The sequence below is a fragment of the Anarhichas minor genome, unplaced genomic scaffold, assembly GCF_050575085.1.
Source record: "Anarhichas minor isolate MPS153535 unplaced genomic scaffold, ASM5057508v1 ptg000026l, whole genome shotgun sequence".
NCBI classification, from domain to species: domain Eukaryota; kingdom Metazoa; phylum Chordata; class Actinopteri; order Perciformes; family Anarhichadidae; genus Anarhichas; species Anarhichas minor.
The window spans coordinates 5,779,261-5,802,538 of NW_027466472.1; the positions used below are offsets into that span (position 1 = coordinate 5,779,261).

The following is a 23,278-nucleotide window of genomic DNA, read 5'->3' on the forward strand; positions in this document are numbered from 1 at the left end:
ATACCAATTAATCAGGTACACCTGTAAAGAATAATGCTTTCTACAGTAAGTAACCCTTCAATTAATCCTGTTTAGCCTCTGTCATCCCTTTCTCTGTTTATCATACTTTGAAAGCTTATGATGTTCAGTTTCTTAAGACTATTAGAGAGATGTTTATATGTTTATATATATATATATATATATATATATATATATATACACCTTTGGGTTTTGAATCTGATTGCATTTTAGTGACAGGTGTTTTTTTAATGTTCAGTCTTCTTCATGTATGTAAATTGGGTAGGAAAAACACAAGGAATGTGGAAAAGGATGTGCTTTAGAGGAGACTATTTTAACATGAGCAAAATGTAGTCTTACCGTCTCATAGTCATACCACACAGCATCCGGGATATATGCCCGCACCTCGTCCACACCCTGCAGAAAACAAGAACAAAATATTTCGTCATATGTGTGCGTATTTGAACATTTGTGGTTGCCATTGAAAACAACATTAAATACTTCTGATTTGTTAAGTAGACATAAAAAGGTGTCAGCTTTGTGTTCTGTGTGAAAGCATGCCTGTGTTTGACTTGTGTTTGCAGCCAGTAACACCTGCTTCCGCTCCCCGCACAAATCCTGACACTTTAATCTTATACAGGCCTAAACAGGAGGATAGGAGCCACAAAACACAACAAAGGAAGCATGGATATTTCTTGCTGCTATAAATCACTGCAACTTAATAATAAATAAGAAGAAGATAAAATGTTTCTATCACGGAGAGTTATTTCAAAACTGCCTACCATCTGATATAAAGTATCCTCAAAACCCTTCGTGACATTTCAGTCTACAGTGCTATGATGCAACCGATGATGGAAAAACAGCATCAAGGGACGACTGATAGGTAACAGCCTTTGATAGCTTAAGGTGGTGGACAGACAGGAGCAATCAATAGAAGAGCGCCAAGCCTTTGATAGCTTTGTCACTTTTCTGCTCTTTCTGACAAGGCAGAACAGAGAGGGAGAGAGATAAACACAGAGAGCGCAGCGAAAGAAAGAGCCAACCAGAGGTCCTTTTCAAAACTGACCAAATTGTGAAGTACACTATGTCAGCTGAGTAGGCCTAGACCGTCTGTCAAAGGCACGGATGGCACCTCTCTCTCACGCTATTTCTTTTCAGTGAAAGAAAGAGAGTGAGAGTGGCCCTCTGAGGCCTGTTAATAGGAACAAGAAAGAGGGTCGACGGGAAGCCAAGGAAGAACAAACAGGTAAGAAGATGAGGAACAATGGACATATGAACAAAAGCAAATCCTTTTAAATGCAAAGCACCCCAAAAGTACATGAGGAACTATATAAGAGCAAAATAAGACAGAAACATATTGCTACAATGTCCTACTAACTAAATTAAATGACTTAATGTCCTCTTTAGGCTCCACAATTGCAGATCACCTGTCACAACCGCTGCACAGCCTGTGGGGTGACAGCCTGGGGAAATGGATGCTCCCCCTATACCTTGTTTTCTGGAGTCGGATTTGCTCGCGGCATTTATCAATCACCACACTGACTAATGGGAAGGGACTGCATGACCTAGCATGGCTGCTAACTTCGATTGAGAGGGACAAGGCATGAGGCCCGTACCCTCGTTTGGAGTACTGAAGCTCAGTTAGCCATGGGGTAAGATTTGATCAGGTGGGCTGGAGATTCATACTGGCAGAATGATCAGATGGTAGCTGAGCTAGATGAGAGAAGAAGTGAGGGTGAGCAAGAGAGGAGGAAAGAGAGTTGGGATGAAATGAAATGGGATCATAAGGATGAGTTGACGGCAGCTGATTAAGAGAATGCAGATGAGATAAGGGAGCCACTGCTTGATGAAGGGCTGAGCTAAAAAAGTAAAGGGAGCAATGGGCAAGTAGAGGGGGGAGAGTGGAAGCATGGATGAAGACTAGAGGGGATGACAGAGAGAGAGAGAGAGAGAGAGGGAGAGAGAGCAGGAGATCTCCCCAGTTTATCACAGAGATCAAGGTTAAAGCATCGACTGATCTGAATGATGGAGCAAGAGCATCATTAGAGAAAGGGAGAAGCAGGCGGACAGAGCAATAAATAGAAAGCGACAGAGAGATATGAGAATAATGTAAAAAGAAAAGTGATGGTAGGATGCGAAGGGTTGTTAGAGATCAGCGTGTGACCTCGCTCAAGTGGCTGACACTATCTCGTCATGTGGCCCTTTCACAGCCAGATGCATCTGGAACAGATAGTGGGCACGCTGTTCTTAATGCCTGCCCTTACCCTGTCTTGAACCACAGCACTGCGGCTCAGCAGCACACTGTCACCAGAAAAGATGAATATTCAGCCACATCGGACCTGTCATTTGGAAAGAGTCCTTTTTTAAGTGGCATTGCCAGGTCAGAAATGTTTGTAAAGCTTATGCCAGTGTGCTACACTGCACTGCTCATTTTTCTACAACAGATTTAAAAAAAATGTATATATACATAATACGTGAGAGATGAAAAAAAAATCATAATTTGCAGTTCAACATAACAATACTTTAAAGTGTGAGATACTCAATGTCAACAATGCTCAAAGCCACCATCACACTAATTGACAATGGGTGACCTTGTGCCCATTGTGACTGTATTGACTAAATTATGCCATTCATCTTGCATTACACTCAGATCCGTTTCTTTCTGCCTGCTACCTTGGGCCTATTTGGTATTATTCTGCCTGCCATGAACTTCAGTATGCAGAAGTGGGAGGGGAGATTCACATGAGGTCTTGTAAGTATTGATTGTAAGAGTGGATCGAGCAGCATGGTGCATCTTTGGTGTTTTGCTCGGGTTTGGTTAAACCCAAATTCCGGGCACATGAACAAATGTAACTCAAACGCTTACAAACACTGGTGGAACATCTGTCGACGATATGTTGGACAAATTGATTTGAAATGTGAACACCCTCAAGCAGAGAAAAAAGAAAGCAACTTTCTGTAAACTGCACACATACGTAGCTGTGGTGTGAACGACTGGTCTCGAATGTAGAGCTGTCCAAATGTGTCATGATGCATGAGAATTGTAGGCCTGAATGCATCATCTGTACATGTCTGGGACTGGCAATATTACATGCCCTCTTATAAACAAACCGTGTAATTGCATAAAATGCCACCCAAAAAAAGTTGCACATGAGAACAACATGGTTATCAAGTATTTCTGAATAACTTTATCCAGTACACTGAATTCATCCGTGACAATTCTGTACCATCACAAGCAATGCAATAATTTACCTTATTGTATGCATTTCTCTCTATTCAATTGTCAGTGTCACAATCTTGGTTTTGGTTTAGTTTGTTTCCTGTTTTATTTTGAAGTTTCCTGCCTCTTGTGTTTATTTGACTTCCTGTCTTTGTGATTTTCCCCTCCTTTATTTCTATGGATCACCTGTGTTGGATTTGTCTCGTCAGCCTTGTTCTGTTCCCTTGTGTTTCTTCTACCTATTAGCTTTCAGTCTGCCCTCGTGTCTGCCCACCTGTGTCTTGTTGTCTGATTAGTTTATTGTGTATTTATGATCCTGTCTTTTGTCTGTTAATTGTCGGTTCGTCTGCTATGTCTCCTGTTAGTATCCCTTGTGCAGTTGTCTGATTTAACTGATCCTGTTTCGTATCGTTTTTGCCCGTTCTGGTCATTGGATTTTTAGTTACTCACTTTTAGGCTCACCTTCCACATTTATTTATTTTTTTTAATAAATCACAGTTTAAAATCCCTCTGTTCCCTGTGTCTGTCTGCATTTGGTTCCATCCCCTGTTGGCCGTTTCTACAGACCATGACAATCAGGGCACTTTGATGATGCAGAGCAGAGTGCTTTTACAGAGAAAATAAACAGGTGGTTGGTCATAATTGATGCCAGGCCCGCACCCACTTATAATGGAATTCTCTTCATCCCATTCTGTTAACAACTTCACTACAGTTGAGCTGTGTCTCTTGCTCTGAAAGGACCCAAAGTAGGTGCACTTTTGACAGCTATTAATTTATTTTGTATGTCATTTTTATTCAAATTACAACCTGCATAGTCACCTTATGGCCTTGTCCCTTCCCCTCAGACCAACTCGAGCCATGAGGCACTGCAAGCATAAACCCTCCACTTCTTGTATTAGAAACTTTTCCACAATCACACTGATTGAAGCTACTTTATCCCTGGCCCCACTATGAATCCAATTCGCTTTCCACTATTCTGTAATTCACAAGAGGCCATGCTAAATTGCTTATTAATCAGGCCACTTTGACATGACCGCAATCGCTGTGTATGCACGAATACACATGCACGTACAGGCACGCACATTTACTAGTACACACAGGTGCACGCATACACACACACACTGAGACAAACATGCACAAACACACATATACACACACACTTCTATCTACACTTCTAATCTGCTGGTAATGAGGTCAGTGCTCTCATTAGAGTTGAGAGAAAAGAGGGAGGATATGAAAGAGAGAAGAAAGAGGGATGAGAGGAGGAGAGGGCAACAAAGAAAATCCCATGTCATGTTTTCCCAGCGGAGGTCACGGTATGTGTGTGAGTGAGAGAGTAACTGATCATCTCATCTGCAAGACACATTTCTCTATGTACTACATGTACATTTCCATATGTACTGTAGCTGTATATGATGGTAGTTTCTGTGTCTAGATGTGATATAGTACAGTCATGAAAGTGCATTTTGAGTGAGCGCATGCATGTGAAGGACCAAAGCATGTTTGTGTCTGTTATTTGGGGTTTGTGTGTTGGCTGACCGGGTGTAGCACAGGTGTGATGAGCAGGTGTTTTCCCCAGAGGAACTGCTGGTCCACTGTCCAGGTGGCACTGTCGGAGTAGAATCTTGGGAGTGACAAAGAAGAGTATAGAATCAATTAGATATGTTTTTAATCATGTTCCTGCAAATAAAAACATATTTACAATCATTGTGTAAAGGCATCATGTCTAAGTGAAGTTTGTTCAGGCAGAGCACCGAAATTGCGCTTCTACTGGCTGATTGGCATATCTGCTGTTTGTAGTATGCTTTTCAATGATTAGCTCATTTCCAGCTAACGCATGCATGCAGGTGTGCAGCGCGGGCCTTACAACCTGTCGCTGGTCTGCTCGTTATCCTCACGGTGATGCGTTTGCTGCCACAGTTTACCTCACGCAGTCTGTGCTTCTCCAAGTGGAGTAAATAATAACGGTGCACACTGCGCGTCTTCTGCTGCCGCTCTCTGCACGCGACTCAGCTGGTTGTCAGACAGCTGTCACTTCAGATGCCGAGAAGCTGAGTTTTCCTGTGTTTGCTGTGGGATCGCGACCACTATGTCGGGAGACTATAGGCTACTCACCAGTCACCGCATATCTAACTACTTGCCACTATACCGGGGTCTAAGGTAGGTGCTGTTGTTGTTCCTTATCTGCATTCATGGCCTGTGCATGCTTGCACTTGATGTTGTGCTGCTGGCTATTTGCATTCTGCAATGCTGCTGAATATGTGTTTTTATTGAAATCTGTGTGTTCATTTTGCAATGAATGTGTAACATGAAGTTCATGTTGCAGATAATGTCATATGGTGTCTGGCAAGTGCTTGCCTTGGTGCTAACGTCCAAACATGATTAGAATAATAGTCTATTTCAGTTGGGGCTGAATTAGTTTTGGCCATGTTTTGCCCACTGGTTAGAAGGTGTTTTTAGCTCATCTATGCGGAAACAGATGATCACAATAGAATGCTTTGTTTGGTCAAGCTGGTAACTCCTGGTGATTGCTTATGTGGTTTGTGTGAAGAGGAGAGGATGCTGTTGGCTGCTGTTGGCTTCAACAGCTATCTGCTCCACCCCAACCTCCTCTTAAATGTATGTGATATTGGTGATATTGCTGATTTAACTAAGATTAATCTTCATTTAAGTGTTTATTCAGGGGATAAGCTCTCTCAGCTGACTCTTAAATTTAAAAATGCACAAACGCTTTCTTTTCTCCAAGGCCTGCTATGGCCTAACAGTTAAACGATCCTGTTGTGAATTACTTCTTCCCACAACTTTTTAACAACGATGATAATACAAAAAACAATGTTTATTATTAGATCTAATATAATCCTGCGTCCCAAAGTGCTAAATAAAGCATGAAGTCAGTTCAGGCAGAGCACTGACGTTCCACTTGTATTGGCAGCGGTTTGTGATGTAGCCTACTACAAAGGTTGGCTCATTCCCAACTGTGTGACCAGTGACGTCCCCTCATATTCGTGCAGGTGTATTGCGTGGACGTTAAGACTGTGACTGTTCATTATGCTCATGTCAACGCCATAGCTGACCGTAGTCTGTTCTTGTCCTTATGGATGACTACACACCGGATTTCATCTCACCGCTAGACCAGGGTCAAAGGTAAGTGTATACTGCCGTTTGCTTCATGGTTGTGTTTGCTTGGCAATGCCAGTAGCTAGCCAAGGCTGCATTGTTGTGGGTTATTTCTGCGTTCAGATTTGCTGCACTGCTGTTGCTGTTCATGATTCAATTCATGATGTGAATGAATTATTGGTGTTCATGGCCTCTGTGTGCTTGCAAGTGATGTTTTGCTGCTGGCTGTTTGCAATCTGCTATGTTGCTGAATATGTGCGCTTTCAACTGACATCTTTGTTTTATTAATTTGTTATGTATGTCTACACCTTAACCAAAAAAATCAAGTTCATATAGCAGTTGAGTAAATGTCTTGTGGTGTCTGGCAAGTGCTTGTTTGGTCCAAAATGATGATTTGAATAATACTTCAGTATGGGCTGAGTTGGTTTTGGGCACGTTTTCCCCCGGCAGTTTGAAGGTGTTTTCCTCATGCATGCTAACTAGATGATCACTAGAGAATACTTTATCAAACTCAGTTTGATGGTCATTCATATACCAGCATAGCTAAACTCCTGCTGATTGCTAATTTGGATTGTGTGGAGAGAACGCCTGGCTTCCCAACGTTGTTTACTGCCACAGCTAACTCCACCACCCCAACCTCCTCCTACGTGATGTTGTTGATTTAACTAAGATTAATGGTCACATAAGGGGTATTGGCTCCTTCAGCTGACTCCTTAACTAAGTCTGCGATAACTCCCTCAAACAACGGAGCCTTTTCCACCAAACTGTATAACCATTTGCTATAAATGTTCAATTCCTTGAGTGTCCCTGTCTGACATCATGAGGACCGTGGACTTACAATATTGTGAATGACTTACTCGTGCATGACGGGACGTACAACAGTCTCTCCTGTAGTGTGGGCTTTGTAGAAGAGTGTGTAGAGGTAAGGCAGAAGTGTGTAACGTATCGTCAAGTAATGTTTCGAGCTCTTCACCAGTGTTGAGTTGGCACCAAACGATGCTGGATCCTGGGGCTGGAGACAGACAGACGGATGGATTAAAGGGATGGGGTTGATGAACGAGAGAGAAGAAGCGCGAATGGGAAATAAAGATTTGTCTTTTATCCACAGGGGGGAAAAGGGAAAGAGATGCGGAGATGAAAAAGAGAGCTTGTTTGAACGGGAAAAGGAATAAGTTGGAGGGCAGGTAAGGGAAATGGGGAGACGGATTTGGAGTGAGAGGAAAGAAAGGTTTGATGGGAGAAAGGTTAAGAAGAAAAACAATGAACTGATTTCGTTTTACATCACCAAATCATTCATAAGTGGACATCAACTGTAGTTATAAAGATTAAAATGGAAATTAACTTTAAATAGGACTAATCTAAAAGCAGCGTTTACAAAGCGAATGAGCAAAAGAGAACTTGAGAGAAAGATGTAAAGGAGAAAAAGTGTGCGAGAAAGGAACAGAAGTATGATTTAATTCCGATGATAGTGGAGAGTTGAGAGGGTGATTAGCTGCTAACAGGCCGTGCTCCCCTCATCTGGCTAATCATTTATGCCCTCGGCACCTCTGAGAGTGTGACGAGGAGTGTGTGTGTGTGTGTTTGGACTGGCCTGCATGGCCATGTGTTGAGAGCCATGATTAGGGCAAAGCAAAGGTCACACGTTAGCTGTCTCGTTTAGTGGAAATTGTACTTCAGATTCATCATCCTCGTGTCCCTGTCCTCCAGCATATAAACCCCCAAACCCCCCGCTCCCTTCTTCCATCTAACAACACCCCCCCCCCCCCCCCCCCCCTGCATTACCTTAATGCTGTGCTATTTTTGCAGCAGTGATGAGCATGGAAATGTCACATGAAGAATGTTGTGAGAACATACATTTTCACGCTATTCAATGCCGCAGACAGACTTTATTTGTTCATCTAGCTCAGTATGTTTGATCAATATAAACACTGTGGGCTCAGTGGGTGCTTTTTCTGTGACATTTTAAATCTGACATTTACATTTATAGTGTGTGTTTCCTAAAGATAAACATGAATATCACTCTATCCTCATTTTGATTTTCATGATTAGTGTTCTGATTATTATTGCCAAGTAGTTTTCAGAGTTGGATTTAAAAGAAGATTTGAAAAAAGTAAGACAATCAAGCAACTTAATTTGAGTAGATGAAAATTACAATAAAAATGAAAAACAAAACCTATACAATATGTCTGAAATGAAAGAGTTGTGCAGTTTTGAGAAGTGGTAGTTTTGTTTATTATTATTATTTTTATTATTATTATTATTACCTGGTTTGCTTTGGCCTTGAAAATGTTTTAAAAATAACAAACTTGAACTAATTTACTGTTTGACAAACCCCTTTTCCTGAACAGCGATTGTACAATCATAGCTCAGTGAACGAAAGGCAAGGCAGGTTATGAAGTCAAAGGGATGGATGCTGCAAACCCTTGCATGTCCAGCTACTATAAAGCTTACAGAAGCACATTTATTTTACAACGCAGCTCTACCAGCGCTGGTATGATGACAATCACCATGGGTACTGAAAGAAGTTTCTATTTTTTACCACTTGGCATTTTGTAACACCTATGTGCAATGCTCTGAAATGAAGGGTATACCCTGCAGCACTTCAGACCAAACAATAGCTGTGTGATACACACATCTAAGACTGACAGGCTAATAGAAGAATTGTAGAACAGAATGCCTTTACGGTACCTTGTAGCCCTGAGCGTTGTGGTTCCGGCTGAAGGGGTAGAAAGCTCCCACCTGCATCCAGCGACGACATAACTCTTCACTGCAGTCGTCAAAGAATCCACAGATGTCAGCGCCGATCTGAAATGCAGGAGGGGACGACAGCTTGACATTCAGCCAGAACCTACAGTATAGTTCTATTAATATCTTTAATGTTACATTTGGTGTATTTGAATCTTACGTTCGGAGAAAAAGCGGATGCTGTGGATTCCAGTAAAATAATGTGTATTGGAACTGAAATAAAATGTAGCTCCATTTTTATTGTAAATGTCAATCCAGGCGCCTTGAGAAAGTAACCAAACTGCATCTGAGGTCAACAAATCTCGTGCAGTCGTGAAAAAGGGCCACTTGCGTGATAGCTGAACACATATTTGTCTTTTTAAAATGGCTTTCTTGATGTCCACTCAATTCAGTCAAGATTTACTGTCAGACAGTAGATGTGGGCTGTGATCTTTATTTACATTAATTGCACAATGGAGTCCAAGAAAGAGACTTCAGACATAGGCCAGTCCACAGAGACTGCTTGCTCTCTTTTGTTTACTACTGGCCACATTTTACAACGGACTCAACGGGAGGCAATCGATCCCAACCCCATTTCTCCGTCTCTCTCTTTCTATCTCTCTCTTTGTTTTGTGTGTGTGTGTGTGTGTGTGTGTGGAAGAACCTAAAATCAGCTTGACACAGTCCCACCAGGATGTAGTTGGCATCTATAAGACCACCTGACGTGCACAGTTGGAGGTGTGTGTGTGCGTGCATGTATGCGTTTGCGAGTGCGTTCGACTCTTCGCTGTTTTCTTGCCTGTGTTTGGACTGCATGCAAGTACATCGAGCACACTTGGGTACTGACTAGCTGTGTGTGTTTTTTTTGGGGTTTTTTTTAGTCCCGTTTTTGAACGAGGTGGTGTTCCCACAAAGGGAACCGGTGTTCTTCCAGACATTTTAATGGATCTTGTTCCAGACACACTTTTTCTTGCCTGCCCTCCTGCCTTTATGCTTACGCCTGAACATGGATCTCAATTAGCTGCTGAATCCTCTTTTGAAAAAGAGGGAAAGTTTCTAATGCCAGAACTACATGTTAACTAAACTGAAACGCGTAGTAAGAGCTACGACTGCCTCAAGCTAAATTGATTAGTTACAAGGTCTTTTGGTATGATACAAGCGCTCTACATACTGAATAGTGTTTTTGTATTTCATTAATACTATCGGAAGGGAGTCTGAGCCTCAAGTGAAATGTGCCTTCGTTAATGGATATTTGCTCAAAATGAACCGACTGCAAGGAGCTCTTGGTTGCCTCGAGTTTTTCTTTTACCCACACCAAATCAATCAAAACAAGACTTTTTCTCCTGCGAGTGTGTGGTGACAATATAAGTACAAAGGCTTAAAAGGAGGTGCACATTAAACTGTTGTGACGCAATGTTTATATCTGTAGCCCAAGTGAAACGCTGAAGAGAGATTACTCCTTGCAGTCCTGTTAAGCCCTGTCATGGCATCCAGGTAGAAACTGTTTTTCCTGTCAAACTCGCTTACCTTGAGCATAATATGAACAGTGTTTGCCCTTGTGGAGGTTTACTACTCACATAGGGAATCCCAAAGAGCCCAAACTCTAGCATGCCAGGGATGGCCCATTTTATGTCGTTCCAGTTGGCAGCATTATCCCCCAGCCAGTGACCCGAATATTTTCCCACACCTGGGAAGGAGGAGCGGGTCAACATCAGAGTACGGTTTCCTCCAAACACACGCTGCAGAGCTCTGCGGGGGGGGGGGGGGGCAAGCAAGTCGGAGCAAGAGAGGGAGAGAAAGAAAAAGATTGTTAGGATAAAAAAAAGACACGGGTACAGTGGCAGAGGGTGACTCCAGCAGCACAAGGGAGAAACTGATCAAACACACATACATGCTCACGAGTAGAATGAGAGGGATTATTTTGGGACAAAGCCAGGGCTAGTTGTACTTTTTTTTTTTTTTTTTCTTCCCCAGTGTACATTATTATTTAGTTTGCAAAGGGAAATCGAAGCCACATTGATTTCCATGACAATACGGAACCCTGATGATGTTTATGAAATGTGTCTCCTGCCAATAAAATATTTTAATTTCTGGACAGGGGGAGAAAAGGGGAGGAAGGAGACAAAGTAAAGATTAGCTAGCTTGAGTACTAAAGGAGTGAGTCACCAATTGGACTTCAGAGGGCTTGCATTTCATGTGTATGTGCCCTTGTGTGTTTGTATGCGTGTACCATGTGTATGTTAGTATTATGGGTCCCTTCATACAGTGTGTGTGTCTTTGTGCAACTGTGTTTACTGGGCCTTTTCTCATTTCCCCATATTTGTGCCTCATTGTCTGCTCGCTCCTCCGGCTTGTGACCCAGAAATCAATCTTAGCTCATCATCATGAAGGACGTCCGAATTCCTAAAATGCACCTTTAATAGCGAGGAGTGCGTAGGCTTGCCGCAGTAGCTATAAGCTCGGAAACACCGGTGTAATTTTTTCGGCACCAGTGACGTATGAAAGGGGCGTGACACACGGCTCCCGTCTGACTACTGTTGCTCCTAAAGTATAGTTATTAAGGATGGCCTATGAGCAAGGTGAACTGCGTTTCTACGTTTTGAACTCTGTGGCTTACGTCACGGCTGACTTGAAAAAGTTAGCCAAGGGGTATTCAGCAATCTGCAAACACACTGCTAGATGCCACCAAACCATATCCCCGCTCCCTTTTAAGATGTCACAAAGAACTTTAAATAATATACCGAATGCTGTGCCATAATATTTTTTATTGTGGAATAATCTATTCTTCTGCAGTCACGGTCACCTGAAAGGTCACAATAGCATTTAATCAAATGCAGTGATTTATTTTTAATATTTTTTTATTTGCTTCCGAGATGCATCTGAAAGTGTGTGGCAGTGATGAATCGGCAGAAAATCCCTGCAGAAAATCCCCAAAAGTGGGGAAACAAGGTGAAGGAACCCTTGTAGCACTGATGTGAGATATTGTAACAGTTCCTTTCTTCTTTTTGACTCAACATACAGTATGCATGTATATATTTGTGTGTGTGTGTGTGTATAATCTGCATCAAAGGCTGTGCATTGCATTTGTTTAGTGTTGTGGGGTGTTATTTTCCATCAGCCAAAAAACCCATTAGTGCAGGTGTGTGCTGCTTTCTAATTGATGCAATTTCCCATACCATCACCATTAGTGCATATTAGGATTCTGGCAACTGAAGCCATATGTAGCCTTGTGTGAAATGACTAGCTGGGGGCTTGGAGACTATAGAAACTCCTGTACCAAGATGAATGTGACTGCAGCCTTTGCAGTCTGTGGTTTGTGTTTTGTGCAGCTCTTGCTCATGTGCCAGGCAGACTTCCTTGAATCTACAATTTACAGTCTTTGGATTATGAATCTGATGTGCTCCTGTGAACCTCCTCTGCTACTAATGTTTTCAAATTACTCTGTGCTTGTTTGCATGATGGAAACAAAAAGAGATTAGCTGCATTTTAGGCCCACCTGACTCATCAAAATATCATTTGTGTGGCACCCAAGTACGGTTTCAGGAGCATGGCGAACTTTATGTAGCGTACTTTATGTAACTAAATGGGCTTTACATGCATTTGCATAGCTTGATTGTAGGAAATACACAAACTGGTGTGCCCCTTGCATGCACATGATATTAAGCATAGACTAAACTGGATGTATAGGTATACAGGCCAAATGTTTGTACTCAAACTAGCGTGTGCACTTAACTATCAGATGTCCACATAGTCCCCTAAATTGAATATAATAATACTGACTTGAGTGTCCTGCCTCTATATCTATAAATAAAGCATAAATCAACTTTAACCTGCTTAAAGCTCCATCAATTTCAATATCTAAATAATTATTATCATTACATCTTATAATCACATTGATGCCTCTCTGTAGGTTTGTGTAAGTAATGGGCCCTTTTAAACTGTTTCAGCGCCAGACCCAGATGAGAAATTCATTCACTCACCCTGGGATCCGGACTCATTAAAACATATTTCTGCACTTATCACATGGGATACGACTTGAAATGGTCTGCAAGAGTCACAGGCTTTGATTTAGCCGAGGGCATAATACACTGGGCTGTGCTGAACTGACAGATCTGACAGATCTTCTTTTTTTTTTTTTACATTTCAGCTCCATTATCATGTTGCCATTTCTCACCAGCCACTGATTCTACTGCACTTAACGTTGAAGATCCCGTGTGTCGCACTGTTTTGACATTACACAACACACTTTGAGTTAGCCAATGCCTCATTGCTCTGGAGGGGTGGCAGCAAGTTAGCGTCCTCGGCACGAGTTGGCCAAACTCCTTGCGAATGTACTCACTTTTCAGTAGCCAGCACCATAGAGTAGCCATACAGACTGTGGACATCATAGTGGTTCCCCCAGGCCTGCTTGGCATCCATACACAGCGTCTTACTGTACATCACCTCATCCAGAATCTCTGTGGGGAGCGAAAAGATGGAGAAGGTAAAGAGATTGGAGTAAAGTGAGCAGAGGCGTGGAATGAATACAAAATATAGGCTGCAGTGATGGAAGGGGAGAAAAGGAGGGAAACGGCACAGAGGAAAGGGAGACACTGATATATACAGCAATAGGAAGTGTGAACAATGAGGAAATGAGAGACAGCCAGAGCAATGGAGAAGGAGGATGACTAAGGAGGAGTGCAATAAAAAGGTGGCATCAGGGGAGCATGCCTTTTCCAGTTATGATCATCCTGTCTGGGACACAGTCGGAATAAAAGACATGGCAGAAGACTCATTTTCAAAATCCCTCACTGGGGACCCGCTATTTTAGATGAGTTTTCCTCTGGACCTGAACTTACTTTATGAGCTATTGTGACGGATTTATCAACTTGTGCACAACAGTTGGGCTGCAAGCCCATGACTTCCTCTGTATCTTTGCAGGTATATGTAGATTTATGACTGGTTTGTATGCAAGGGCAAACTTGCAAACAATCCTCGACAACGTTTTGAGACTCAAGCGTGTCTCTAAAGGAACATAGATATTGCGCATATCAAAAATGTGCAAGAAAAGCAAATGCATAATATTATTATGGCGCAGAACATATAACTAAAAGTGTCTTACTTGGAGTGTAGGGAGGGTAGTTGAGGTTGTTATCAGCACAGCCCTTATTTGATCCTTTCTGGAAACTAGCCACCTCATTCATGTCCTGCAAGTGCATCAGAGGACATTGTTCCATAAATCACAATTATAATCATTTTAACTTATTATTTGAATTATTTGCAACATGCTCTAACAGTGTTATGTATCCAGGATTCTTTCACTTAGGTGATCATCATATACAAAAAAGGAGACTCTGTTATAGTTTCTGATTCTGAAATCAGAATTAATAAAGCTGATTCTGATTTTTACATTTTATTTAACCTCTTGGATAAACAAAGTGACCTGGGATGTGTTATAGTGTTTGAAGTAAGATGTTAATTTGTGTGTGTTGCAGCAATCAGAAGTAGTAATGAATGAACCAAATCAAAATGTTCTGCTGAGCACCCTTTAACTACATAATATAATCAGCCTGTGTTTGGTGCTCTGTATTGGCCTCCAATGTCCAACCCACAGTGAAGTAATTGCCACCAAAAAATTACAAAACAAAGTAAGCTCACTGCCCCTGTCTGCGCGTAATTGGCTGCAGAATAATGTCAGTGTCAGGATTTTGGGTTGGCGGTCAGCTAATCAGTGGAAACACACCTTCATTTTATGTGTTTTTAAAATTGACTTACAATCCAGAGGGCGTCATGTTTGATCTCCTTGGAGAATCTCTCATACTCATCAACCCACCAGTCGATGCAGTTTTGGCTGGTGTAGTCTGGAAATACAGTCTCTCCTGGCCACACCTGAGAGGGAGAGAATGTGAGAAATGTGTTTTTTACAAGCACATTTTAATAGATTTGGAGCAAAACTCTGACAACATTAGTTTGGCATGTGAGCTCCTCTACTGATGGTATCCACTGCAGTTTCACCAACGCACAATGCTGTACTTTTGTTTCATGTTCTCCTTATTTATTTCATTTCAAAAAGCATCTGCAACATGTATTTAATTAAGTGAGAATCAAGCCGACACAATATCGTACAGGTAAACAATATGAAGGCGTAGGTGTAGAGAGCTCCCCTAAAGCAAAAACTAGGCCCATGGAAATGACTCAAAGATGTGGATGTGACAAATAAAAAATATCAGAATAGAGCTGAAGTACGGGAGAGGAAGGGATTGATGAGAGAGAGAGAGAGAGAGAGAGAGATGGCAAAAGAGAGAGGGGCTAGAGAGATGGGAGAGTTGAAGAAGAGAGCAGAGGAGGAATCGATAATGCAATAGAAATCTCTAGACGTGTCTGTGTGTTAGAAGTCGTCCTTAACGACATGTATTGAGAAAAATTATTAATTCACAGAGAAAGGCGGAGATTTCGTGAATGTGTGTGTGTGTGTGTGTGTGTGTGAGAGAGTGTTTCTGTGTGTGAACCCCTCCTGTAGAGCACAGTAGATATTAAATCTCAAGGTTGCTCCATGCTAGCTATCTTTCTACCTTTTTTTTACTTCCACTGCCAATGACTTTACAACCCAGTTTGTAGCAAAGACATGAATCATGCTTATGTATGCTCACACAGATTTATAGTCGGATGTTTTTGGCAGGTGGTCAGAACTCCAAGGTCAGAGCTTATTGATAGTCCCTCACTGTTGCAATCTAACCTTTTCCAATCAGCTCTTTCTTCTTTCATCTCTAGATTTCTGACCCCAGCTGCTCACTAATACTGATAGCCCGGTTACCACTTTAAACAAACCTGCTGACTTTTATAGTGGCATATCTTTTTATAACTTTGTCTGGTTTTTTTTGCTCTCCAGTCTGCCCATCTATGCCTCTGCTCCAACAAAGGGACAGACATGACGGAAGGTGGAAAGACTTCCGTCTTTTTTGTGTTTACCCGATAGTCTGTCTTTTTGTCTCTTGTCTCTCAATGTGACTGACTTCCTGTGTATGTACCTCCCTGTCACTCCACCACACCGAAAGACAACCAGTCTGTATCTCTGTACATTACTCTCACATCTATTATTTGTGTTTTCCCTTTCTCAGCCCATGTCTGTCATTCCTACCTTTAAACCCTCATAGCCTCTTTTCTCTCCTTGCTGCTTTGTTTAATGTGTGAGTGATGTCCTGCTATGATTTTACCCGTACACTGAAACATATGGGCCACCAGGAAAAGCTTTTATCCTTTGCAAGCAATTAGCTGTTTTAAGAGCAGAATAAATACCAGCCTGTCTCTGTATCTCCTTTGTCACCGACACATCTACCGCAGAGGTCGCTTTGCAAAGACCCCATTGTTTTCATAACCAGGACACATACTTCATATGGAAATAAATTAGACTCAATTATAATCCGACACATGCGTGCACGGACATAAAGCACAAACGAGCAAGAAAAGCTTCTTGCTCAGAGAAATGGATACACTTATATGTACTCACAGACTGACTTTTTCCTTCTCTCTTTATCTCTCCCACTAACACTTGCACACCTAATCTGTGGTGCGTCGATGCAGAACATTTTAAGATTAAACACTAATGTGGAATCAATGCATATGTTTGACCTGTTATAAACAGCATGAAAAAGCGATTAGCCGAAGGACTGGGCCTAATCGTGTGCATAATCAAAAGCAACACTATAAAAGCATGGGAGCCGCATACTTCAACCCCCCCACCTCCACCTGTCTCTACAGGGGAGAGCCTTTTAAACATGTGCTCTGTGGGGAGAAGGATCAAAACGTAACATACGGGAGGCTTGAACTCCCATTAGGGCATTGTGGAGAGGCAGTTACGCATATGCTTGCATACACACAGCAAATGCATATGTGTATGCTTATGTTGCATGGAATATTGTATAATGCGAAGGCTCTAATACTCGGTTGCAAAATGGACTTTAAAGGCAGTTTAAATTTTTTAGTCATGGATTCAGCAAGGTCCTAAATAATTTGAGGAGTTTTCTTGCCCAACATTATAAATTTACTCAATTCATGCTGATTCTTTAATGGATATCCTCAGGCTAATATCCTTGTATTGCATAGATTATTAGAATTGATAATCCTACCAACATATTTGGCATTCAAGGACTACCGACTGAGGTCCCTGGGGATCCCCAATAATAAACTACTGTAAGAAATAATATTTTTTTGCAAACAGATCCCTGCAGATGACTATAGCTGGGATGTATTAGCTGGAAAACACAATGGGACCGCAGCATGAAGCCTTACCTAGTGCAAGTTCAAATTTGATAACAATACCACAAAAAAATGAATATTTTACACGTGTTTTTCGAAGGGTATGTCTAGGTGAGGTGAGGTGTCGATCTAAAGGTCAGAGTGCAGCCGCTGTTTTGAGACACAGAGACCGGGGAAATTTACATACGAACTGAAGTTATGTTCGAAAATATATAAATAATTAGGCATATCTGCCGGCTAATTTGAAATGATGCAACAGCAGCCCGTGGGTATTTATGGACATAATAATGTGTTTTGGACTAAATATTTTACTGGATTGGATCATCTGGACCTTTGGCAATGTAACAAGACCGTTTTTGTTGGAATATTATGGATGGGTGGATTTAAATGAAGCTTCATTGGTGAGTTGCCTCGATTTTGTAACTGTTTGTTTGTCACTAAGAGTATTGCCTCATCTCTGTGCATGTTCCATTTATCTCTTGCACACAAATGCAGCGCACCTCTCCTAACAGTGGAGTTTTCCCATCCGATTCAGTGATCCAGGCGTTCTTCTCAGTCCCCCGGTCATAGGAGAGGTATGGAGAATCCCCTACCCTCTTACTGGTTGCTATTGCAGGATCCTGGGGGCAGAGGAATAGACTTGAGAATAGGACAGAACACAAATGCCTTTTGAAAATAACTATATATATATATATATATATATACACACACACAGTATAACTACCAAACCATAACGGACCCAGAAATGCAAGGTAAAATAATTATTCTGTGTTTGGACAGGGATTTGTACAGTTTACTGTTAATGTGTGAATACACAGTTTGCTTTACTTGTAATAAAGTGCTTCTTACCAGGATGAGGATGTATTTCTGTCCCTTCGCATGAAGGTAGTCGGCGAACTGAGGCAGCTCGCTGAACTTAACTTTGTCATATGTGAAATCTTTCTTATCCTCCATGTAGTCAATGTCAGTGTACTGAATGTCCTGCATGGGGAGAAGAAACACTTCATGTACATGCAATATATATTAATACGCAATTCATAAAAACTAAAATCCCCAAAACTTTTCTAGTCTCGCTTTGAAATATCCTTTTGGAATACTGCATGTTTTATGAATACCTTGATGAGTTTACTTCAAATAGGTTAGATGTCATTAGATATTTAAAGCTTAATTGGAAATGCTAAAATACTGGCATGGCTTCCATGTATTAAAATAATATTTGCATCTTGCATTAATGTAATGAATTAAAAATGACTCTTAATGCTTCTTAAATGTACCCACTCATGCTTCCACTTCTATGCATAACTTCAACACATACACTCAAAATTCAGCATCTTCAAAATGACTTGGACAGGTCCTCCTAACACTGTATTCCCATCTCAGCATGGATGGTAAATACAAAACTATTTCTACTGTGAAAAACAAAACAAAACAACACATTCTAACTGCTATCTTCTTTGACCTTCCTTTGATGGATTTTTTTGTAGACCTTACGTGAGTGCTAACAACTTGGCTAATGTGCTGCTAAACCTTGGGAGGACAATGAGAATGCACATTATTTCTGTTTTTTTTTTCTCAGGGTGTGACTCAATGCTTGCGCTGTCTGTCTGTTGTCTGCCAAAATCTACTTCATATCGATAGAGCAGATGGTTTGGAAGGTCCTGCCAGATCCTTCCTCTAATGGTAATCAGCTCCAGACATATTAGGGAGAATGTGATAATGCCCTCTGTGGTCTATCTAATGGTTATCAAATATGTCCCTGAGTACAGCAGGAGAGGAAGCAGCTGCATGCTAATGTCTTTGGATATGAAAGAGAGATTGAAGATTGAGATGGGTTGGAAATTTGTTTGCATTTTATCCTTAAATAAGAGTTCAAACTGTGTCCTTGATTGGTGCAGTCTTTGGTGAGTTGTGATACAGTTGAAGTGTTTAATGGGGACATATAAAGATTTGGATTAGGAGTTAACCTTAGCAATTAAGGAAAATAAATGGCATCAAACGTCAGTGCTCTGTGTGGAAGGGACTTTTTAGAGTTACCATTCGCAAGCTCAGATGAAGATAAGCACTAAGACTCGTTCCCAAGAAAATGTCAACCAGAGCTGGTATTTATCAAATGTCTCAGAATGGAAGAGGTGTTGGAGTAGTTTTAACATTCAGATCAGGATGAATGAGATAATGAAAGGAACTCGGTCGATTGATCTTTGATCAGCGCTAACATTCAGTGACGCTCGAAAAATAGTCGTCCTGGGATTGAACCTATAGAGCCCAGAAGACTCTCCATTATTTGACAGAAAGCTGGATTACCCCGTCTAAGCGAAAGGCCATCCCTATCACTCCGACTGTCTGTCGAACTCCTGCTTCAACCTTCATATCACGTCTTCACATGTATTGTAGTGGTTGAGGCTCTTGCCTCTGGAACCACACAGTAGTGCATGAGTGGTTCAAATTTAACAAGGTGCGTTTAAGGTGAAGTATCGATCCCCCCCCCCCACTATCCCAAAAGCTATACAGCTGTGGTAGCAGCAAAGAAATCCCCACTGCACGTACTATGCATTGTCACAGCATGACTTCAGACAGTCAAGAAAAGGAGAATCCAGCCTCCTTTTTTTAAATATCTCAACATTTTGACATCTGAGGTCAAATTCAAAGAGCTACTAACATTTTATCCCCGATTTGCATTCTTTGCCTTGCAAAGAAAATGACATGTTTCCATTTCCCAGACTAGTTGATTGATAATTATCGCATGCTTCTCGGGTTGGATTTTGTCACGTAGATTTCTCTGTAACAGAGTGCTCATTCCTCTTTGTCACAACATCAGAACCATATGAATTGAACGAAGAGCTTGCAGCTCCACCTTGCACCTAGTGTGATAGAAATGTATTGTGATGATTAACACTGTGCAAACACAATGTGGCGAGAATGTTTCTGCTGGAGATTTACAGCGTAGAGCTGAGATATTGAGGGTGAAAGTGCCAAATAAATTCTAAATGAATGCACCTGAAATCCATGAGACATCATGGATAGTTATATCTTTAACATTTGTAAAGAACAGTTATTTGACATTTCTATCACAAGAATATGAACACAAAACCACAGACTGCAGTGGCAGAAATAGCCTTGATAGCCATTTCAGATTGACACGCACATTGTCTGCCATACTGCCTATAGACAGCCTAAATAAATGAACTGAAAGAAAAGCAAGCAGACATCATCTTACATATGGGAGGGCCACGGCACGATTCCTCTCCACTGTTTCCTTGACCTCACTCAGGTTGCCATAGTCCCACCGAGAAAGCTGGAAACCCAGGGACCAGTAGGGAGGAATGACAGGCCTGCCAGTGAGCTGGACAACAACATTTGGAAATATTATTGCAATTAATGTTCCTAGACAACTCACAAACAACTTTTGCACAACAGACTTACCGAGAAATGTTTCCTATATACAGTATTATGTATACCTTTTCAAAGCAAAAATAAATAATCATTGGCTCCTCACCACAAGAAACTCCTGGACCACTTGTTCTGGCGTATCTCCAAAGAGAATGTAGAAGTCAAGTACTCCTCCAATCGTCCTGTAAGTCACAGCAGGAGCGGGCTGCAAAGTCACCTCTGAAAAAAAAGACATGGAAATGTTGCAAACTAAATCCTAATTTCTTCTTAACTATAAATCATAACCCTGAACTTACTTTGTGAAGTGGCTATACCTCTGTTTTGAGATTCTGTTTTATCGTTTTGCAGACGTAAGGTTCACACATGAACAGACGCACATAATCTGTGTATCAGTCATGACAATCCATGAGCGGCAAAACAGTGTTTGTATATCAGGAGGCTATAGACATGAGCAAGAGAAACATGGCAGCGGGCATTCCCATCGATTTCAGTCATCTCCTTATATAATACAGAGCCATGCAATATTCTCTTTGATTTGTCAGCACAATGTTTTGATTAAGGCAACAGTATATCCATTTTGTTGGTATGAAGAGGCAAAACTGATGGTTCATGCCCTTGAACCATTTTCAAATGGCTCTCGTTTCCCAATGATTTGCCTGCCTGTGTATGTTCATGACACTATATGTTCTTTTTGTGTATATGTTTTTGTGTCTGTTAACTTCCCTGATGACAGTGTCATTGTATGGTTTCACCAGCATGTATTCATGTGTTTCTATGTCCCAGCGTGTGTGTGTGTGTGTGTTTATATCTTCACCCATAGCATTGCTGTTCATGAGAAAGACCCCGAATGATTTTCCACTCTCGTCTTCCAGACAGAGGAAGAAGGGATAGTGTCCATAGAGGTTATGAGTACCCTGCGGGGAAGGCAGAGGGAAAGGTGGATGAGGGGATGTAGGGAAGAGGTGTCAGGTGCAGGGGGGGATGTGGGAGACTTATTGAAACTGAGGGGGCAACTTCACTGCCTCATCAGCTTACAAGGCATTTAAAAACATACACATGTCAGGAGCATATGTTAACCTGACACTTAAATACATGCGCGCACACACACACACACACACACACTCATCCTCGGTAGACATGTGTAAGCCTTTGAGCACACAATCTGTTTACTGCAGCAACCGAAGAAAAACAAAAAAACATAGGGGTAAACATACTGTATACATGCAAATGCACTGTCTTTATCATCTCAAATGTATGTACATATGCATGCACAAGTGTGTTTTAAACCATGCATAACGTCAAGTTCAGTGGCATTAAAAATGAAATGCTGAATTAATATCTTATCTTGTACTCACCCCGTTAGGGAAAGCATCTCTGGTGAAGATGGGCCAGGTTTTCCAGTTTGTGTCATGGCGATACTGTTGATGAACATGCTCACCCAGGCCATAAATATTATGGGATGGAAGCTTAGCAGATATCTGTAGGTACTGGTCTGCAAACACCAGTGGAGCCATTGTAGTGTCAAACCTGAATGTGTTAAAAAAAAAAAGAGAGTAAAACATATTACAAACAAAGTAACTGGTCTGGAATGTGAAAAAAAGAGAAGGAGCAGGTGAAAGAAAACATGAGACAAATGCATAAGAAAGAAAGTGAGAGTGAGATGCAGTGATAAGAGAGAGTGGGAGTGGGAACAAGACGAGGACGTGTTGAGGAGTTGAGTTGTAGAAAAAAAAGGGATGGGAAAGAAAGACCATCCTATCAAGCTCTAATAAGCCCTCTGGGTAGCATTTCTCTAGCCTTCAAAACAAGACATACGCTGGTGGTTGAAATACTGAGCTTGCTCTATAGCTGTATACAGCTGCCAAAATAAAGATATAGATACAAAATACATTAGTAAAGGTTATAAATACAGTCAATATACATTTTTATGAAAGTCATGACAACACAAACACTCAAATGGACCCTTTTCCGAGAAAGCCCACGCACGAGCCACAAAGGTCAAAGTGTAGAATGATTAGAAGTATCATTACCCTGCGTGCACACACTCGCTATCTACTTATATTATTAGAACTATGTTTATCTGAGGAAATGAGACCTTAATAAACATTTAAGGATGACTTGGTGCAATTTTTATGTCATGAAAAGAGATTCATGAACCTTGTTATCACTCTACTTTATGGTCTTCTTAGATGTTATACGGTGCTCAGAAATTGATTATCAAGTTATTAAAAACATTGCATGCAAGACTGCTTTTGATAACGCTAACAGCCGCCAAAGAAGGAACACAACGAAACCATTGTATCCAAGTGAAAACTGCAGTCAGGAAAACTATTGTACCCAAATTATTTTCCTACAATTCCAACAAAATCAAATGAATTAGGAATACAAGTAAACTATTCAATTCATAGCATGTTGTAATAGGCTAAATGATGAAGCCATTTGAAACGTACTCGCCATCCTTCCTTAAATGCTGGATTCTACCTAAATGCTAGTGAACACTTTCCAAAGGATAATTGAATTTGCTGGTGTGGGTTTTAATATTGTCTTTTGTATTTTTGCGCCTGGCAGATACTATTGCCTGACCTCTAAAGTAAGGTG

At 41.2% G+C, this 23,278-nt stretch overlaps 1 protein-coding gene across 1 annotated transcript in view; it reads right to left on the reverse strand.

The window, feature by feature from the left end:
• The window catches only part of si (sucrase-isomaltase), a 66,699-nt gene that overhangs the window by 32,597 nt on the left and 10,824 nt on the right, over positions 1-23,278 (reverse strand). The window contains exons 7-20 of the mRNA XM_076100907.1: positions 22,036-22,207; positions 21,495-21,594; positions 20,787-20,899; positions 20,508-20,633; positions 18,143-18,274; positions 17,794-17,913; positions 14,813-14,926; positions 14,160-14,244; positions 13,398-13,515; positions 10,636-10,807; positions 9,023-9,139; positions 7,192-7,346; positions 4,757-4,841; positions 358-414 (exon numbers count right to left, since the gene is read on the reverse strand). Coding sequence (XP_075957022.1) covers positions 358-414; positions 4,757-4,841; positions 7,192-7,346; positions 9,023-9,139; positions 10,636-10,807; positions 13,398-13,515; positions 14,160-14,244; positions 14,813-14,926; positions 17,794-17,913; positions 18,143-18,274; positions 20,508-20,633; positions 20,787-20,899; positions 21,495-21,594; positions 22,036-22,207 — 1,666 coding nt within the window. The remainder of the gene's footprint in view (positions 1-357; positions 415-4,756; positions 4,842-7,191; positions 7,347-9,022; positions 9,140-10,635; positions 10,808-13,397; positions 13,516-14,159; positions 14,245-14,812; positions 14,927-17,793; positions 17,914-18,142; positions 18,275-20,507; positions 20,634-20,786; positions 20,900-21,494; positions 21,595-22,035; positions 22,208-23,278) is intronic.